A 17,172-nucleotide genomic window follows, 5' to 3' on the forward strand; every position below is an offset into this window, starting at 1 on the left:
ATGCGCGTGCTCAGTGATAACACTTCCCAGCTCACGCTCAGAAGACTCGGCCCACAAAGTGGACAGCAAAGCCACGCCAATCAACATCAATCAAAGACTTCAATACACGAACATCAATTCAGTCAGTAAAACATCACATCGTGGAATGGTCCTGCAAGATCACCCACAGAGCTCCTCCTGAAGTCACTTCCATGAACCTCTCGGCAAACAACTGCGAGATATCTTTACGAGAGCGGGGACAATACATTAAATCGACTTCTTTTTGCGGCTCATAACTCGGGCACTTTGCGTTCTTTTGTTCTGATTTCTATTTACTTCATTGGCGTACTTTATTTAATTCATGTTTTTATTTCTTCGATTTTGGTGACCAGGTCATGCTTGTAAATTAGACTATTGTATCCTGGCCATCTCTTCATTGCTCACATGGTTTAAAACATACAAATCTGAAAGTGCTTTCAACTGCTGAGATCTGCCTGCCACTCCACAGGCGGAAATGTTCTACAAGCCACGCCCAGCGCGAGGCAGCTGATGCGCGATGATGTCACCAAGCTCCACCTATGACCTCCCGTCCAGCGGCACTCGTGTCGAGTGATTTGAATAAATCTTTGGGAGGAGTAATTGATTACTTAAGTAATTGGGCGATCCGGAAATCCACATTACCGTAACTGGACAGTACTCCGGGCTCTGTAAAAGGGATGCTTCACACCAAGTGACAGAAATAACCAAATACATTTGATAATTGAATGCACCCATCCGAGCAATTTTAATTTGAAATTAATAAAAAAAAACTGATTCTAATATTTATTTCACAATAACCAGTGACCATGCTGAGATCATTAAATTCACTACACTTGGGAACATAAATCTTGACTTAAAGCTTTCGTGACTGCAGGAGTTTTTATTCTTTGGGTCGTTCGGTAAAGTCACGTAGAACAAACATTTTAATTTTTTCTACACGACTTTACCGAAAGACACGTAGAACAATTTTTATTTTTCTACGTGACTTTACCGAAAGACCCAAAGAATACAAACCTGAGAACATAAATGAATTAAGGATGGTTGGCTGAATTCGATCCCACTTATAATCATAAAGTGTTAAGGGTTAAAAAAAAAAGTATTATATGATTGTCCTATATGATATTTCTATACTCTTTGGTTCTTTCGGTAAAGCCACGTAGGTAGAAAAATTTAATTAAACAATAATCCAGCATCTTCTTGGTTCTTTCGGTAAAGTCACGTAGAAGAGAAGTAATAAAATAATAAAAATAAAACATAATAAAATAATTCTCACGACATTTCGGCCACAACGCAAGCAGCCGTCCTCAGGTGAAAACCAGGTCTGTCGAGGCGACAGCGTCTGAATGAAACAGCACACGTGCTTGGAGCATATATATATAAGCTGGATTGCTCCAAGCACGTGTGCTGTTTCATTCAGACGCTGTCGCCTCAACAGACCTGGTTTTCACCTGAGGACGGCTGCTTGCGTTGTGGCCGAAACGTCGTGAGAATTATTTATGATGTTTTATTTTTATTATTTTATTACTTCCCTTCCACGTGACTTTACCGAAAGAACCAAGAAGATGAATCCCTGCAGTCACGAAAGCTTTAAATCGAAAAATAATCCAGCAGTTCCACTGCTGGATTATTTTTTCCGCCTGAGGACGACCGCTTGTGTTGCGATCCAAACGTCGTGATAAATTAATTTTAGTTTTATTTTAGTTTTCTACCTACGTGACTTTACCGAAAGTACCACAGAGTATGGATTACTGCAGTCACGAAAGCTTCCAATCAAGAATGATATTTCTAGTGTATATACTGTCCATAGTCAATATATCTTAATTTTATTTTGGCATTCTGCACCCATTTTTTTCTCCCCCTATTTTGGAATATAAACACAAATGTAATTAATAAGCTACACTGGGAATTAACTACGATTTTCCCCAAGAGACATCTTCCATGGGTCAACCTTACAACTATAATTGGGCATCCTCACTGATAGAAACGGCTTCACATATGAGTAGCTCAATCTAAATTTGCAAAAAAAACATCTGTTTCTATCAGATATTTTATTTTCACAATCATCAAATCAGTCCAAACTTAATTTCTTCAATGGCACCTTTCATAAACCGAGCAGCCTTGTACACGATGTATCATTCTCCAATAAAACTTTAAAGCCATGAAGTAAGCATAACAATAAATCACCGATGCAGCACAAATATCAATTAAACTACGCTTAAGAACCAGGCTTAATTTTGCGTGGAAATATTCCATTTGAACCAACGATCTGAGTGTTGCTGGCTCAAGTGAAACAAGCAAAAGAGGTCCCGTTTTGTAGCTGCTCACCCCACGCTATAAATGCCCTGATAGTGGCATTGTCTTTGTACTGCTCGTTCTCTGGTCTGACACTGGTGAGACCAGGCACTAAAGAAGGTGGAGGCCAATCAGTTTCAAAGAGAATGCATATATTATCATAGCATGTTGTGTTTGCATGTTCACTACAGAGTACGTGTGGTTAATGCAGACTTGATTTCTCGCAAAAGGTGTATATTTGGTGTTTGAATATCTAAACACATGTTTCATTGCCGGGCGTTCGCAAAATTCCTACCGTAATCCTTAAACCCCGTCGCATTTATTTTGGTTGTGCCGTTATCGTGCGTTTGGGCGCACCTGACGATGCATCACCCACCAATATATACGAGCGTGCAATGTGATTTTGATGACAGACACTCTGTGTGTGGCCTCTGGACTTCGGGGAGGAGGGGGGGTGAGCAACAATAAAAGGCGATGAAAATATACGAGTGCCCTTCGTTGACATCTAGATTGCTTTTCAGACCGGATGTGATTCTAAACGACAGCCCTGCCTTGAGAAAGGGGGTGCATGCATGCACACAACAACAAAAACAACAACTGCCATTCGCCACCAAGTGGCCCACCCCAGCACCCCACTCACTAGAGCACTGGGCCCACCCCAGCACCCTACTCACTAGAGCACTGGGCCCACCCCAGCACCCTACTCACTAGAGCACTGGGCCCACCCCAGCACCCCACTCACTAGAGCACTGGGCCCACCCCAGCACCCTACTCACTAGAGCACTGGGCCCACCCCAGTACCCTACTCACTAGAGCACTGGGCCCACCCCAGCACCCTACTCATTAGAGCACTGGGCCCACCCCAGCACCCCACTCACTAGAGCACTGGGCCCACCCCAGCACCCCACTCACTAGAGCACTGGGCCCACCCCAGCACCCCACTCACTAGAGCACTGGGCCCACCCCAGCACCCCACTCACTAGAGCACTGGGCCCACCCCAGCACCCCACTCACTAGAGCACTGGGCCCACCCCAGCACCCTACTCACTAGAGCAATGGGCCCCCCCCAGCACCCCACTCACTAGAGCACTGGGCCCACCCCAGCACCCTACTCACTAGAGCAATGGGCCCACCCCAGCACCCTACTCACTAGAGCACTGGGCCCACCCCAGCACCCAACTCACTAGAGCACTGGGCCCACCCCAGCACCCAACTCACTAGAGCAATGGGCCCACCCCAGCACCCAACTCACTAGAGCACTGGGCCCACCCCAGCACCCTACTCACTAGAGCACTGGGCCCACCCCAGCACCCTACTCACTAGAGCACTGGGCCCACCCCAGCACCCTACTCACTAGAGCAATGGGCCCACCCCAGCACCCAACTCACTAGAGCACTGGGCCCACCCCAGCACCCTACTCACCAGAGCAATGGGCCCACCCCAGCACCCTACTCACTAGAGCACTGGGCCCAACCCAGCACCCTACTCACTAGAGCAATGGGCCCACCCCTGCACCCAACTCACTAGAGCACTGGGCCCACCCCAGCACCCTACTCACTAGAGCACTGGGCCCACCCCAGCACCCAACTCACTAGAGCACTGGGCCCACCCCAGCACCCTACTCACTCGAGCAATGGGCCCACCCCAGCACCCAACTCACTAGAGCACTGGGCCCACCCCAGCACCCTACTCACTAGAGCAATGGGCCCACCCCAGCACCCAACTCACTAGAGCACTGGGCCCACCCCAGCACCCTACTCACTAGAGCACTGGGCCCACCCCAGCACCCAACTCACTAGAGCACTGGGCCCACCCCAGCACCCTACTCACTAGAGCAATGGGCCCACCCCAGCACCCTACTCACTAGAGCAATGGGCCCACCCCAGCACCCTACTCACTAGAGCAATGGGCCCACCCCAGCACCCTACTCACTAGAGCAATGGGCCCACCCCAGCACCCTACTCACTAGAGCAATGGGCCCACCCCAGCACCCCACTCACTAGAGCACTGGGCCCACCCCAGCACCCTACTCACTAGAGCACTGGGCCCACCCCAGCACCCAACTCACTAGAGCAATGGGCCCACCCCAGCACCCCACTCACTAGAGCACTGGGCCCACCCCAGCACCCCACTCACTACAGCACTGGGCCCACCCCAGCACCCCACTCACTAGAGCACTGGGCCCACCCCAGCACCCCACTCACTAGAGCACTGGGCCTACCCCAGCACCCTACTCACTAGAGCACTGGGCCCACCCCAGCACCCTACTCACTAGAGCACTGGGCCCACCCCAGCACCCCACTCACTAGAGCACTGGGCTCACCCCAGCACCCCACTCACTAGAGCACTGGGCTCACCCCAGCACCCTACTCACTAGAGCAATGGGCCCACCCCAGCACCCCACTCACTAGAGCACTGGGCTCACCCCAGCACCCCACTCACTAGAGCACTGGGCCCACCCCAGCACCCTACTCACTAGAGCAATGGGCCCACCCCAGCACCCCACTCACTAGAGCACTGGGCCCACCCCAGCACCCCACTCACTAGAGCACTGGGCTCACCCCAGCACCCCACTCACTAGAGCACTGGGCCCACCCCAGCACCCTACTCACTAGAGCAATGGGCCCACCCCAGCACCCTACTCACTAGAGCACTGGGCCCACCCCAGCACCCCACTCACTAGAGCACTGGGCCCACCCCAGCACCCTACTCACTAGAGCACTGGGCCCACCCCAGCACCCTACTCACTAGAGCACTGGGCCCACCCCAGCACCCTACTCACTAGAGCACTGGGCCCACCCCAGCACCCCACTCACTAGAGCACTGGGCTCACCCCAGCACCCCACTCACTAGAGCACTGGGCCCACCCCAGCACCCTACTCACTAGAGCACTGGGCCCACCCCAGCACCCTACTCACTAGAGCACTGGGCCCACCCCAGCACCCAACTCACTAGAGCAATGGGCCTACCCCAGCACCCAACTCACTAGAGCAATGGGCCCACCCAGCACCCTACTCACTAGAGCAATGGGCCCACCCCAGCACCCAACTCACTAGAGCACTGGGCCCACCCCAGCACCCCACTCACTAGAGCACTGGGCCCACCCCAGCACCCAACTCACTAGAGCAATGGGCCCACCCCAGCACCCTACTCACTAGAGCAATGGGCCCACCCCAGCACCCTACTCACTAGAACACTGGGCCCACCCCAGCACCCAACTCACTAGAGCACTGGGCCCACCCCAGCACCCCACTCACTAGAGCACTGGGCCCACCCCAGCACCCCACTCACTAGAGCACTGGGCCCACCCCAGCACCCTACTCACTAGAGCACTGGGCCCACCCCAGCACCCTACTCACTAGAGCACTGGGCCCACCCCAGCACCCCACTCACTAGAGCACTGGGCCCACCCCAGCACCCCACTCACTAGAGCACTGGGCCCACCCCAGCACCCCACTCACTAGAGCACTGGGCCCACCCCAGCACCCTACTCACTAGAGCACTGGGCCCACCCCAGCACCCAACTCACTAGAGCAATGGGCCCACCCCAGCACCCAACTCACTAGAGCACTGGGCCCACCCCAGCACCCTACTCACTAGAGCACTGGGCCCACCCCAGCACCCAACTCACTAGAGCACTGGGCCCACCCCAGCACCCTACTCACTAGAGCACTGGGCCCACCCCAACACCCTACTCACTAGAGCAATGAGCCCACCCCAGCACCCTACTCACCAGAGCACTGGGCCCACCCCAGCACCCGACTCACTAGAGCACTGGGCCCACCCCAGCACCCGACTCACTAGAGCACTGGGCCCACCCCAGCACCCTACTCACTAGAGCACTGGGCCCACCCCAGCACCCTACTCACTAGAGCATTGGGCCCACCCCAGCACCCTACTCACTAGAGCACTGGGCCCACCCCAGCACCCTACTCACTAGAGCACTGGGCCCACCCCAGCACCCTACTCACTAGAGCACTGGGCCCACCCCAGCACCCCACTCACTAGAGCAATGGGCCCACCCCAGCACCCTACTCACTAGAGCAATGGGCCCACCCCAGCACCCTACTCACTAGAGCAATGGGCCCACCCCAGCACCCTACTCACTAGAGCACTGGGCCCACCCCAGCACCCCACTCACTAGAGCACTGGGGCCCACCCCAGCACCCCACTCACTAGAGTACTGGGCCCACCCCAGCACCCTACTCACTAGAGCACTGGGCCCACCCCAGCACCCTACTCACTAGAGCACTGGGCCCACCCCAGCACCCTACTCACTAGAGCACTGGGCCCACCCCAGCACCCTACTCACTAGAGCACTGGGCCCACCCCAGCACCCTACTCACTAGAGCACTGGGCCCACCCCAGCACCCCACTCACTAGAGTACTGGGCCCACCCCAGCACCCTACTCACTAGAGCACTGGGCCCACCCCAGCACCCTACTCACTAGAGCACTGGGCCCACCCCAGCACCCTACTCACTAGAGCACTGGGCCTACCCAAGCACCCCACTCACTAGAGCACTGGGCCCACCCCAGCACCCTACTCACTAGAGCACTGGGCCCACCCCAGCACCCTACTCACTAGAGCACTGGGCCCACCCCAGCACCCTACTCACTAGAGCACTGGGCCCACCCCAGCACCCCACTCACTAGAGCACTGGGCTCACCCCAGCACCCTACTCACTAGAGCACTGGGCCCACCCCAGCACCCCACTCACTAGAGCACTGGGCCCACCCCAGCACCCAACTCACTACAGCACTGGCCTTGCCCTTGAGGGGTGTCAGAAGAGCCGCTGCAATTTGCCACTCCCCCGTTGAATCCCCAAAGTGACACGAGTCTCAGCAGGGCCTGATAAATAAAAATATATATTTTAAACATGTCTTATTCTGTTCACATGTTGCTAGCTCAACTGGGATACAAACTCATTATGATTTTTGGCGTGTACTCATTAGGGGTGCAGTTTGAAATACAACACAACATGCTCCACGTAAGGTGCCTCTGACCTCACTAAACCTCAGGGTACCCACCCTCACACCTATTTGCACCACGACCCTCGACAGCTGAACGCGACATGCACTGCCCTCGGTTCGCACCCGTCTAGGCAGGCTTCACACCCCAGCCTCCCCCATCGAACACCAAGGTCATTCTACTCACCGCTCGATGCAGAAATATCAACTAATATAGTCTCCTTCCCTTCCATTATCCCTCCCCAATCAATCACCTTCCCCCATGGGTTCTCTGCTGAATGCTCTGTATCCCTCATCGCTCAGGCCCGTGGCTCAAATCTCTTATCTTGTAAAATCAGCCTCGTGTATTCCTCCCCGAGTCTTCTCTGTGTCCCATGATCTCCGCGCCAGTCCATTGAGGCAGCCTCCATACAGTTATGAGATCAGCGATGAGGGCGCAATGGTGGCGAACTGTCAACTACCCCGCCTGTTATACAGGAGGTCGTGGGTTCGATCCCGACGCTGATGATGACTGTATATTTTTAGTTTGCATGTTCTTCCCATGGTCACGTGGCTTTTTCTCCACATTTAGAATCAAAGTGCGTTTAGAGTATTTGGCTGCTATACATTTCCACATGATAAGCCACTTCGTTGAGATATTATTTGTGATGGACAGGTTGCTTCTGAAAAATAGCTATATAGCTCAGTGGGCCTTACCTGGTAAAATAAAAAAAAAACAGTTTAGTTTAGAGATCCCGATGTACAAAGAAATGTAAACACGCAAGGGCACACACAAGCACTAGCTCACGCCGCATGCTTCAGGTTCTACTACAAGCGTGTTACTCATGCTGGTAAGCAGTACAACATTATTATTCTTATACCTTTTATTAGGAGGCTGTTTAAAAAGATACGTGGCCAATCTTGCCTAAAAGAGTTCTGTGCATCGATATTGGCAAGCTGTGTGGTAGAGGTTTGTAGCAGTTGTCACGTAACAAAAGCACGTGGCTTAACTTCCTGAGCTGCTAAAAGAATTGAAGGCCGGCCTGGCGCACGACGAGGGGGTGGGTGTGGCCAGCACCGTGCCCGACTGCACCACAACTGCCAAGCGCTAATCTTCACACACGGTCACAAACACTTATTCACAACCGAGTTGACCACGAGGTAGCACAGCGCATGTTCCGATACCATTTGTACACGACCTGGAAACAAATCCAAAATAATCATGAGCATCATTGAGAACATAAACGAACAACATAAATCGGTATCGAAATATAAGAATAGGTTTAACCCTTTCCGGCAATAAAACAGTTTGGTGTTTTAACATCTTAACACGTTTTATTGCCAGAAAGGGTAAAAAACCTATTCTTATAACATAAATGAGCATACAACATGTCTCCTTTTTACACATCCCATCAGCCTGCCAGTTCATCATTTCAGCAGCGTTGGTTCGACACAAGCAGTCCCCCAGTTGGCCCAGGATTGTTGTGCTGCGCACCAAAGACAACACCACCACCGCCCAACGGATCAATCCGCCGGGCCGATGGCTCCACTCATGCAAAGCGTTCTTGGACGGTCACGCCACAGAACACAGTCGTGCTCTCCTATAACGCGGCAGTAAGTTGCGTCCTTGAAGGACACCGCATTGTGGAAAATTCGCATTACAATAAATGATATATAATGTAGGGTAAAGTATGGTCCGCAATAACACGTGAGATGCGTACGCAGGGCGAACAAAGACTGAGGTGCGTGGGCAGCATCTAGAAGCATCCAGCAGCATCCCGCCTTGTGCGATGCTTCGCCGAGAAAGCCGTACGACCGATTATTCCCACTCGCGCGACAGAATTCCGTTCACTCAAACCGCGTCATATCCAATTCGTGTTATAAAAACATGCGTCCCCCCCCCCCCGATACATTAATCGATTTATATCCCATTTGCGTTATGAAAACAACGGAGCGTTATCGGAGACCAGACAGTGCGTGACGTGCGTGTCAACGGCCAACCGGCTGTGCTGAGCAGAGGCGCGCGCGAGCTCTCACCTGCATGTCGGAGAACGAAGGCGCCGACTGAGTCCGTTGCAGGATCTCCAGGCTCTTCAAGATGCCGCTCAGCTGAGCGAGATTCGCCTGGCAGTCGTTGAGGCCTACGCGCAGACGACAGGAGATGACGCTCGCATCTGTGCGGTTGGGTGGCTCAGGTCAACGCCAAGGTCTCGTAGAAGAGATCACAATCAGCATAATTGTTTATTGTGGAGGAATCCGTTGAGCTAAAAAGCTCCTTTTCACAGATGTCCAGTAGATCATACCCTGGTTCCTAATATCACTCGATGTATTGTGCAAACTGAATCCGTAAAACGTACTTGTTGAAGCGAATTAAATCTTACTCATCGTTAGGTCATTGCATAACCAATCTGTGTAAGAGTATATATATTTTTTAAAAACCTGGCTTGTTTCGACAGTGCCAAGTCACTCTTTACTCCAAAACCGTTTCCTACTGCTAAATAAGCCAAACGCCACGGGTCAACATTGGAATACCGCTGTCGCATTTGGGATGAATGTCCTGCTCTCTATCCAACCCGTATAGAAAGCAGCATCTCTACTTGATTTATGATTCCCTACCCAACAATGTGCTAAAATCATTCCCTCATCGTCAATCTTCCTCCGCCTTCCTCTTCTTCTTCTCTTCGCAACTGCTCCTATGCACGGCTGTTCGATCTGTCACCTCTCCTTGTCTCTCTGCTACCGTTTACTGTCGCGTTCGTCGCTCTCAGGAGCAGCGGCTCTTGACTGCACACGTCGAGGTCGTGGGTCTCCGTGTTATGGCCGACTCATCTCATCCGCACGGCGTGCAGACGCCCTGACTAAAGTCGAAAAGATACATTTTCTATCTGCCTCGCAGACCCGGTCATCCTCGCAGCAGCGGTTTTTGGCTGGCCATCGAACAAAGACGGGGTGATGGCATCGCACCCTTTCAGATGCGCCTCTACGGCCGTCTGGAACGCTCTTCCTTCCGATGTTAGGAAATAACTGAAAGCTATGCACTTCTAAAATCGAGGTTGAAAACTAATTTCTTTACAACTGCTTTTTGTGTTTAGTTTGTTGTCCCTCCGCCACATCTCCGATTAGCACGGTTGGCTACGTACAGTGTGAAAGAAGTTCAACATACACATGTATCTTTCCTGAGTTACTGGTGTTGGCCGTGCATCGGACTCGGGTAACCAGGTTCGTAGGGTAGTGTGATAACAAATATGCCACCGCTCCCCATACAATAACAGCAGCCACCATCTGCCACTGTCATCACAGCACTTGTTGTACTTGAGGTGCACTTCGGGGCCACGTGAAGTGTTGATGACTTGTTGGCAGGAAGTCACAAGACAGACCGTGGTTAACCGTGCACAATCACAGCCGCCGTTTGCCACAATGTTGCGCCGATGTCAACACAGCGGTTGTGCCAGTCTTAGGTGCACTTTAAGGCCATGTGAAGTGTCAACGGCTCACTGAAAGCAGGTCACGGAATAGAGCCAGGTGTCATGGGTTGACCGACCGAGATGACTGGTAGATCCACCGCCTGTGCTCCCCGCCGCTTTGCCAACTCGCTTGCTTTTTAGCCGTTTGGCGGATGCACACACACACGCACACACGCATGCACACACGCACGCACGCACACACGCACACACGCACGCACACGGCACATCCACCACGTCCTGAGATTTTAAAATCGCTTTTGGGCTACCTCTTGCACAGTGGTCCATCTCCTCCGTGTCCAGGAGCCAGCTGGTCATTTTGATCTGACCGTTGGAGAGGGATCCCGAGAGGCCCGGGCTGCTGGACGAGCGCGACATCTGTGCTTCGACAAGAGGGGAAGGGACAGAGCAAGACAACCCAATGGCATCGGCGCCACACAATTGCCATTCGACCCCGGAGTTCAACAAATAGACCGGCTCTTGCCCAGAGACGCCAAAGTAGAGGCTGCGTTTTGTTGCCAGAAAAAAGGGGGAAAACCCTATCAGTATATTTTGGTACTGGCAAAGGAGGTCACATGATGTAGCTGCTCACCCCGAGCTCTCATTACTCTGGTAGTGCGTTGTCTTTGAACTGTGCGCCTTTTGGCGTCATCTGGTCGAACACCATATGAGACTAGGCTCTAAAAAAAGCTGTCTCTGGTGTGGACCAATCAGTTTCAAAGACAATGCATAAATTATCAGAGTATTGTGTTTTTGGTTTGCATTTGACTGCAAGTATTGTGGTTAATGTAAGCATGATTCCTTGCAAAAGGTGTCAGTTTTGTTGCCAGAAAAAAGGGGAAAAACCCTATCAGTAGAGGCTGCGTTCCGCACCGTCCTTCTCCGGGCAACCAGATATTTTTGAACGTGCATCTAAATGCGCACATCTACGTGTATCTTGTCTAAAAACTCGACGCGTTCATCACAGACCATTGCCTTAGAGGTTGAAGTATGAAATGGGTGGAGTTTTTGGGCAATTGTCCTCTGAAGAAGGGCCATGCCTGAAACGCCACCTTCGAGATATTTTCCTCCTCCTACGGTCGCAGTGTTATTGATGAATGTGTTGAGTTTTTTTTGTGTTGTTGTTACCAAATAATGTGTTACATATGTGTTACACATGTGTTGTCCGTGAACTTGTACGGTAAAATTAATTCGACTCCGATCCAATTAGCTTCGTAGATTTCAGCCTCCGTAATTGGCACGCACGCAGGTTAGAAGCTGAACGGACGTGAATACGGAGTACAACATTTCCGAGACGTATTACAGTTACAGACTATCGCCAAAAAAAGCATGGCTACTGTTGCCTGCTATTTTAATTGGACATATTAGAAAAGAAGAGCTTTATAGCTCACCGGATTCCTCCAGTGTATGTGTATATATATATATATATAAATAATTATTATTTTTATGTTTAAACGCAATATACAAATAAACGATGATGAGGGAGACAGACTCTGTCGAGGGGACAGAGTCTGTCTCCTCGACAGACCTGTTCTCCACCTGAGGACGGCTACTTGCGTTGTGGCCGAAACGTCGTGAGAATTATTTTATTATGTTGTATTTTTTTTATTTTATTATTTCCATTCTACGTGACTTTACCGAAAGAACCAAGAAGATGAATCCCTGCAGTCACGAAAGCTTTAAATATAATTATTTTATTATGTTTTATTTATATTATTTTATTATTTCCATTCTACGTGACTTTACCGAAAGAACCAAGAAGATGAATCCCTGCAGTCACGAAAGCTTTAAATATAATTATTTTATTATGTTTTATTTATATTATTTTATTATTTCCATTCTACGTGACTTTACCGAAAGAACCAAGAAGATGAATCCCTGCAGTCACGAAAGCTTTAAATATAATTATTTTATTATGTTTTATTTATATTATTTTATTATTTCCATTCTACGTGACTTTACCGAAAGAACCAAGAAGATGAATCCCTGCAGTCACGAAAGCTTTAAATATAATTATTTTATTATGTTGTATTTTTTTTATTTTATTATTTCCATTCTACGTGACTTTACCGAAAGAACCAAGAAGATGAATCCCTGCAGTCACGAAAGCTTTACATCGAGAGGCCCCATGTGTCGCGCAGCAACAATGCAACACGGCGGTGTGGAGAAACGCACTGCCCACAAATGCGCTCGCGTGTTCCAAAACACGGCAAAACCCAACCAGCCTCGAGCGTTCCCGGCACAACCTCCGCTCCGCTAAGACGCGTGCGCGTGTGTGCCAACCGCACAGCGACACACACACGCACACAGGTGCAAATGCAACGCTTGCTGGGGGAGTGGGGGGTGCGGGGGCGTCCAGCAACAGCGCAGCTGCCACACCGTCCTCAAAATCAATAGCGGGTATTTATAGTTTCCATCAGATCCAACTGTTCCACAGACGGCGAGGGACAGGATCGCCTGATATAGTGCGTTTGTAGGTAGCGCGAACGAGGGTGGAAGAGATGGAGGAAAACAATATTCCTTTGAAATGCCTGCGGAAGTTGCTTTTGAGGTGTGAAGGCTCAAACCCACGACACCTTTGAGTGTGCAGAGAAAGAGATGCACAAAGACAACGATCCCCCGTATAGCCTTAACAGACTGTTGGGGCAAGTGCTGTTCGCGAGCACCTGTGAAGGCCAGGGGGTGGGTGGCCAGCACCGCGTCCGGCCGCCTTTTTCTCCCCAGTGGCGATGTTGACACATGGCACCAGGTACTCATTTGAGGCTGAGTCTACGTAGGGGAGGCCCAGAAGTGATTCAGATACTCGTCACTGGTGTTGGCCATGAGCGGGAATCGAACTCGGGTCGCCGGGTCAATAGCGCAGCGCGCTAACCGTTGCACTATAATGGTTAGCGGGCTAACCGCCAACCGGTAAAAGGAGAGACACACACGTGACTTTGTCTTCCTTTGAGTCTACACAGGTGTGTGCTATGTACTCCACTGGGTGCCTTCAAACACATTGCTGAGCAGTTTTGTTGTTGTTAAAAAAGTGAATCCGTGGAAAGTTTTCAATGATTAAAACACATTCATCATCATCATCATTAGACCTCCTTTGCCAGTACCAAAATATAATAATAGGGTTTTTCCCCTTTTTTCTGGCAACAAAACTGCATATATTATCATAGTGTGTTTTTGTTTGCATTTTGACTGCAAGTATTGTGGTTAATGCAGACATGAATCCTTGTAAAAAGGTTACAGTTTTGTTGCCAGAAAAAAGGGGAAAAACCCTAACATTAAAACAAATTCGTCAACAAAAGCTGTGGCCTTAAAAGGACATCAACGTAATAGGGGACGTGTCAGGTAATGGTGCTTCTCCATAGCACATGTAGAGGCCAGAGGGATGGAGTGAATAATACAAGTTGGGAGACTCCACTTTCGACCGTGCGGTCTGAAGAGAATAAAAATGTCTCCTCATTCACACTTTTTTTTTATTTGCATTAGAATAGAAACCTATTTGTACCTATTTTTAAAAATATACAGGTAAGAGAATTTGCAACAATACCGCAAGAAATGTACCTCCAGGCTCTGGAGACCACCTGGAGAAGATTCCAGGCAACGCGTTGACAATGCTGGCGAACAAGTGGAGACTGACTTTTGAAGCCCTTGACATACATTTGTCGTGAGAATTTTTATTGTTTTATATTTATATTATTTTATTATTTCCCTTCTACGTGACTTTACCGAAAGAACCAAGACTATGTTACAGTGTATTATCCGTTCTATTTCCATTAAAAACGATAGTCCCATATAAGTGTTAACATCTTTTAAAGCACCCTATATGTGTGTGCTTTTCTATTAAGGCAGTGTTATTGGAGCTTGTGTTGAAATTGTGTATTTTTTTTGTGGCCGGTGCTTTGCGCGCTACTTCCAGCGCCGTTTCACAAACTAAATTGCTTAATTTTAAAACATTTGATACCCCGCCGAGATAGCTTAGCTAATATTGTTTTTTAATTAGCCCGGGGAAATGTGATAATATGCGGGAAGTTTCCAGTGCTCGATTTTAACTATTTTATTGTCATCTGCGAACAAATCACCAGGAATGCAATCCATCTCACCAGATCTCATGCGTCCTACTTGTGCTGTAAGTATTTGCTTCCGATTCATATGGACAGCTTTCAGGGTTGTGTGGTGGGCAGCACAGCGAAATCCATTGTTGTACTGCCCTTTCTATGTCCCCGTGTCTACGTTCCCCACTTTCAGCTGCACCGCCCAAGCATGCGAAGAGTAACTTGAGAATTGATATCGATCAATTAATCAATGCATCTTTACACCCCTTCATCCTTGCACCTCTTCACGTTTACACCCCTTCACCCGACCATTTGGTACCATCCCACCACCCCAGAATTAGCACAGACACGATGCTTGCCTGTACACGCTACAGCAGTGGTTCTTAACCATCACTGCGGTCTTGCACCCCCCCCCCCCCCTTTGGTTTTCAATCGTAAAAAAAAATTATGTTAATAACTAGAAAGGGTTTGATGAAACAAAGTAAGCTGTTACTTACGTGTCCGTGCTTAATTTGTATTTCGATGATTTACCCTTCTAAAAAATGACGTCACGCGATTGTAGACGATTTTTGACCCCCCCCCCTTCGTCACACGGCGTCACAAAAAGTCAGACCCCCCCCCCTTAAATATGACGTCACAAAGCTCTGCCCCCCCCCCCCCAAAAAAAATAAAACATGCTTCCAATCGCTTTAAACTATTGTCATTGTAGTGCGTATTTAATGTGGCGCTGCACTCTGATGTTGTAGGAGAAAACATTTATTAAAAAGTCTATTTAATTAAGTAGAACGTGTTGTCTATATTTATTTAAAGTTGCGCAGTTTGATGTGACGTCACATTTCTCAGCCCCCCCTCCCTCGTCACATCGTCACAAATGTCTGACCCCCCCCCCCCCCTAGGTGCGTGACGTCATTTATGGACGGCCCCAAATGGCATCTCGCACCCCCAGGTTGCGAATCGCTGGGCTCGAGTATTGCGGCATAATTATTAAGCACAATAAGATTGCAGTTTAAAAAAAAAATCAAATACAGTAGCTTTGTGTGTGTTTTTTTAATGAAATATTGATGAGGCTAGAGTAAGAGCCGTGCCGGGCAGTCATGCACACGGAAGCCGGCTAGACTCGGCAACGGCATTTTTGCACGTTCACTTTCCATCGAGCGGCCATGTGCATTAATTGATTTCCGAGCTGTGCCGAGTCGTTATTTTGCACCTCAGAGCCCTTATGGCCAGAAATAGGGCATGACGGAATCATATCCAGCGGTATCCCCCACAGCGGGCACGTCAACGCGCCCGTGAAAACTCATTAAGCCTCATTTTCCGTGGAAACAAAGCTTGCCAATTCTCTTCCATTCCAGACCGGTTAACGATGACTGCGGCAGTTAGTGAGGTGACTGGGAGACTCGGAGGCGTGGGGGGGGAGGGGGTTGACAACCCTTGTCGCCACGGTGGCGAGATGTTCACCACCTCGCCTGTTAAATAGGAGATCGTGGGTTCGGATCCTGACCCTGACGCCTGTATATTTGGAGTTTGTACGTTCTCCCCGTGATCGCGTGGATTTTTCTCCTGGTCCTCCGTCTTTTCCCCTCCACATTTAGAATGAACCTGCGTTTGGAATATTTGACTGCTATAAATTTCCACACGGTGATAAGCCACTTCGTTGAGCTATCATTTGTGGCCAGGTCGCTTCTGAAAAGGATCCGTATAGCTCAGTGGGCCTTAACCGGTCAAATAAAAAAAACACAAATATACAGTGGAGTTTATAGAGCACGCTTTCAGCACCACCGAGGTCACACATTCGAGTCCTGCTCAATCGTTTGACGCTAAACCAGGTTCTCAAATTGCAGAAATGTTTTATGGTCCCAGCCAAGACACCAACCAACGGCTGTACCGAATGCGTTCGTCTACACAACCTGTGCATCTGATCTCGTGAGACCTCGGAAGCTAAGCAGGCGTGAGCCTGGCTATTGCTTGGACGGGCGACCACCGTGCATGGCAGGTTGTCAGAGGGCAGCAGCGGGGGGCATGTGCTACCTTGTGTGCCGCAGACGGCAGCGCAGCAACATCGAGCGCTGTACTTCACTCCTATCCTTCCACGTTTACGAATCCCCCCACCTTCACCAACCCACACTGACCAGCGTGGTGAAGTATGGTGAAATAATCCCCATGACCCTGCAGCAGGTGCGGGGAGGCCCTCGTCCAACGGTAGAGTGACAAAAGGGCCGTCCAGTAACATCGAGTTTTCATCACTCAGTAGCTGACAGTTGCAAGTTCTAGTCCTGGTTGAGGTTGACTCAGTCCATCATCTCTCCAGGTCTATAAATTAAGTAAAGAAGAAGGAGGAGGAGATTGCTGAGTTTTTCGAATGCGGCAAATTTGTAAGCATTTTTTTTTATTTGGACCACGAAGCCT

At 49.8% G+C, this 17,172-nt stretch overlaps 2 protein-coding genes across 2 annotated transcripts in view; one reads left to right on the forward strand and one right to left on the reverse strand.

The window, feature by feature from the left end:
• Positions 1-17,172, forward strand: part of EEF1AKMT2 (EEF1A lysine methyltransferase 2) — a 373,327-nt gene that overhangs the window by 132,757 nt on the left and 223,398 nt on the right. The window lies entirely within an intron of this gene.
• The window catches only part of LOC144724525 (oxysterol-binding protein-related protein 6-like), a 185,296-nt gene that overhangs the window by 44,721 nt on the left and 123,403 nt on the right, over positions 1-17,172 (reverse strand). The window contains exons 8-9 of the mRNA XM_078603742.1: positions 10,990-11,098; positions 9,297-9,400 (exon numbers count right to left, since the gene is read on the reverse strand). Coding sequence (XP_078459868.1) covers positions 9,297-9,400; positions 10,990-11,098 — 213 coding nt within the window. The remainder of the gene's footprint in view (positions 1-9,296; positions 9,401-10,989; positions 11,099-17,172) is intronic.

This window comes from Lampetra planeri, chromosome 21 (assembly GCF_965212315.1).
Source record: "Lampetra planeri chromosome 21, kcLamPlan1.2.h2, whole genome shotgun sequence".
NCBI lineage: Eukaryota > Metazoa > Chordata > Hyperoartia > Petromyzontiformes > Petromyzontidae > Lampetra > Lampetra planeri.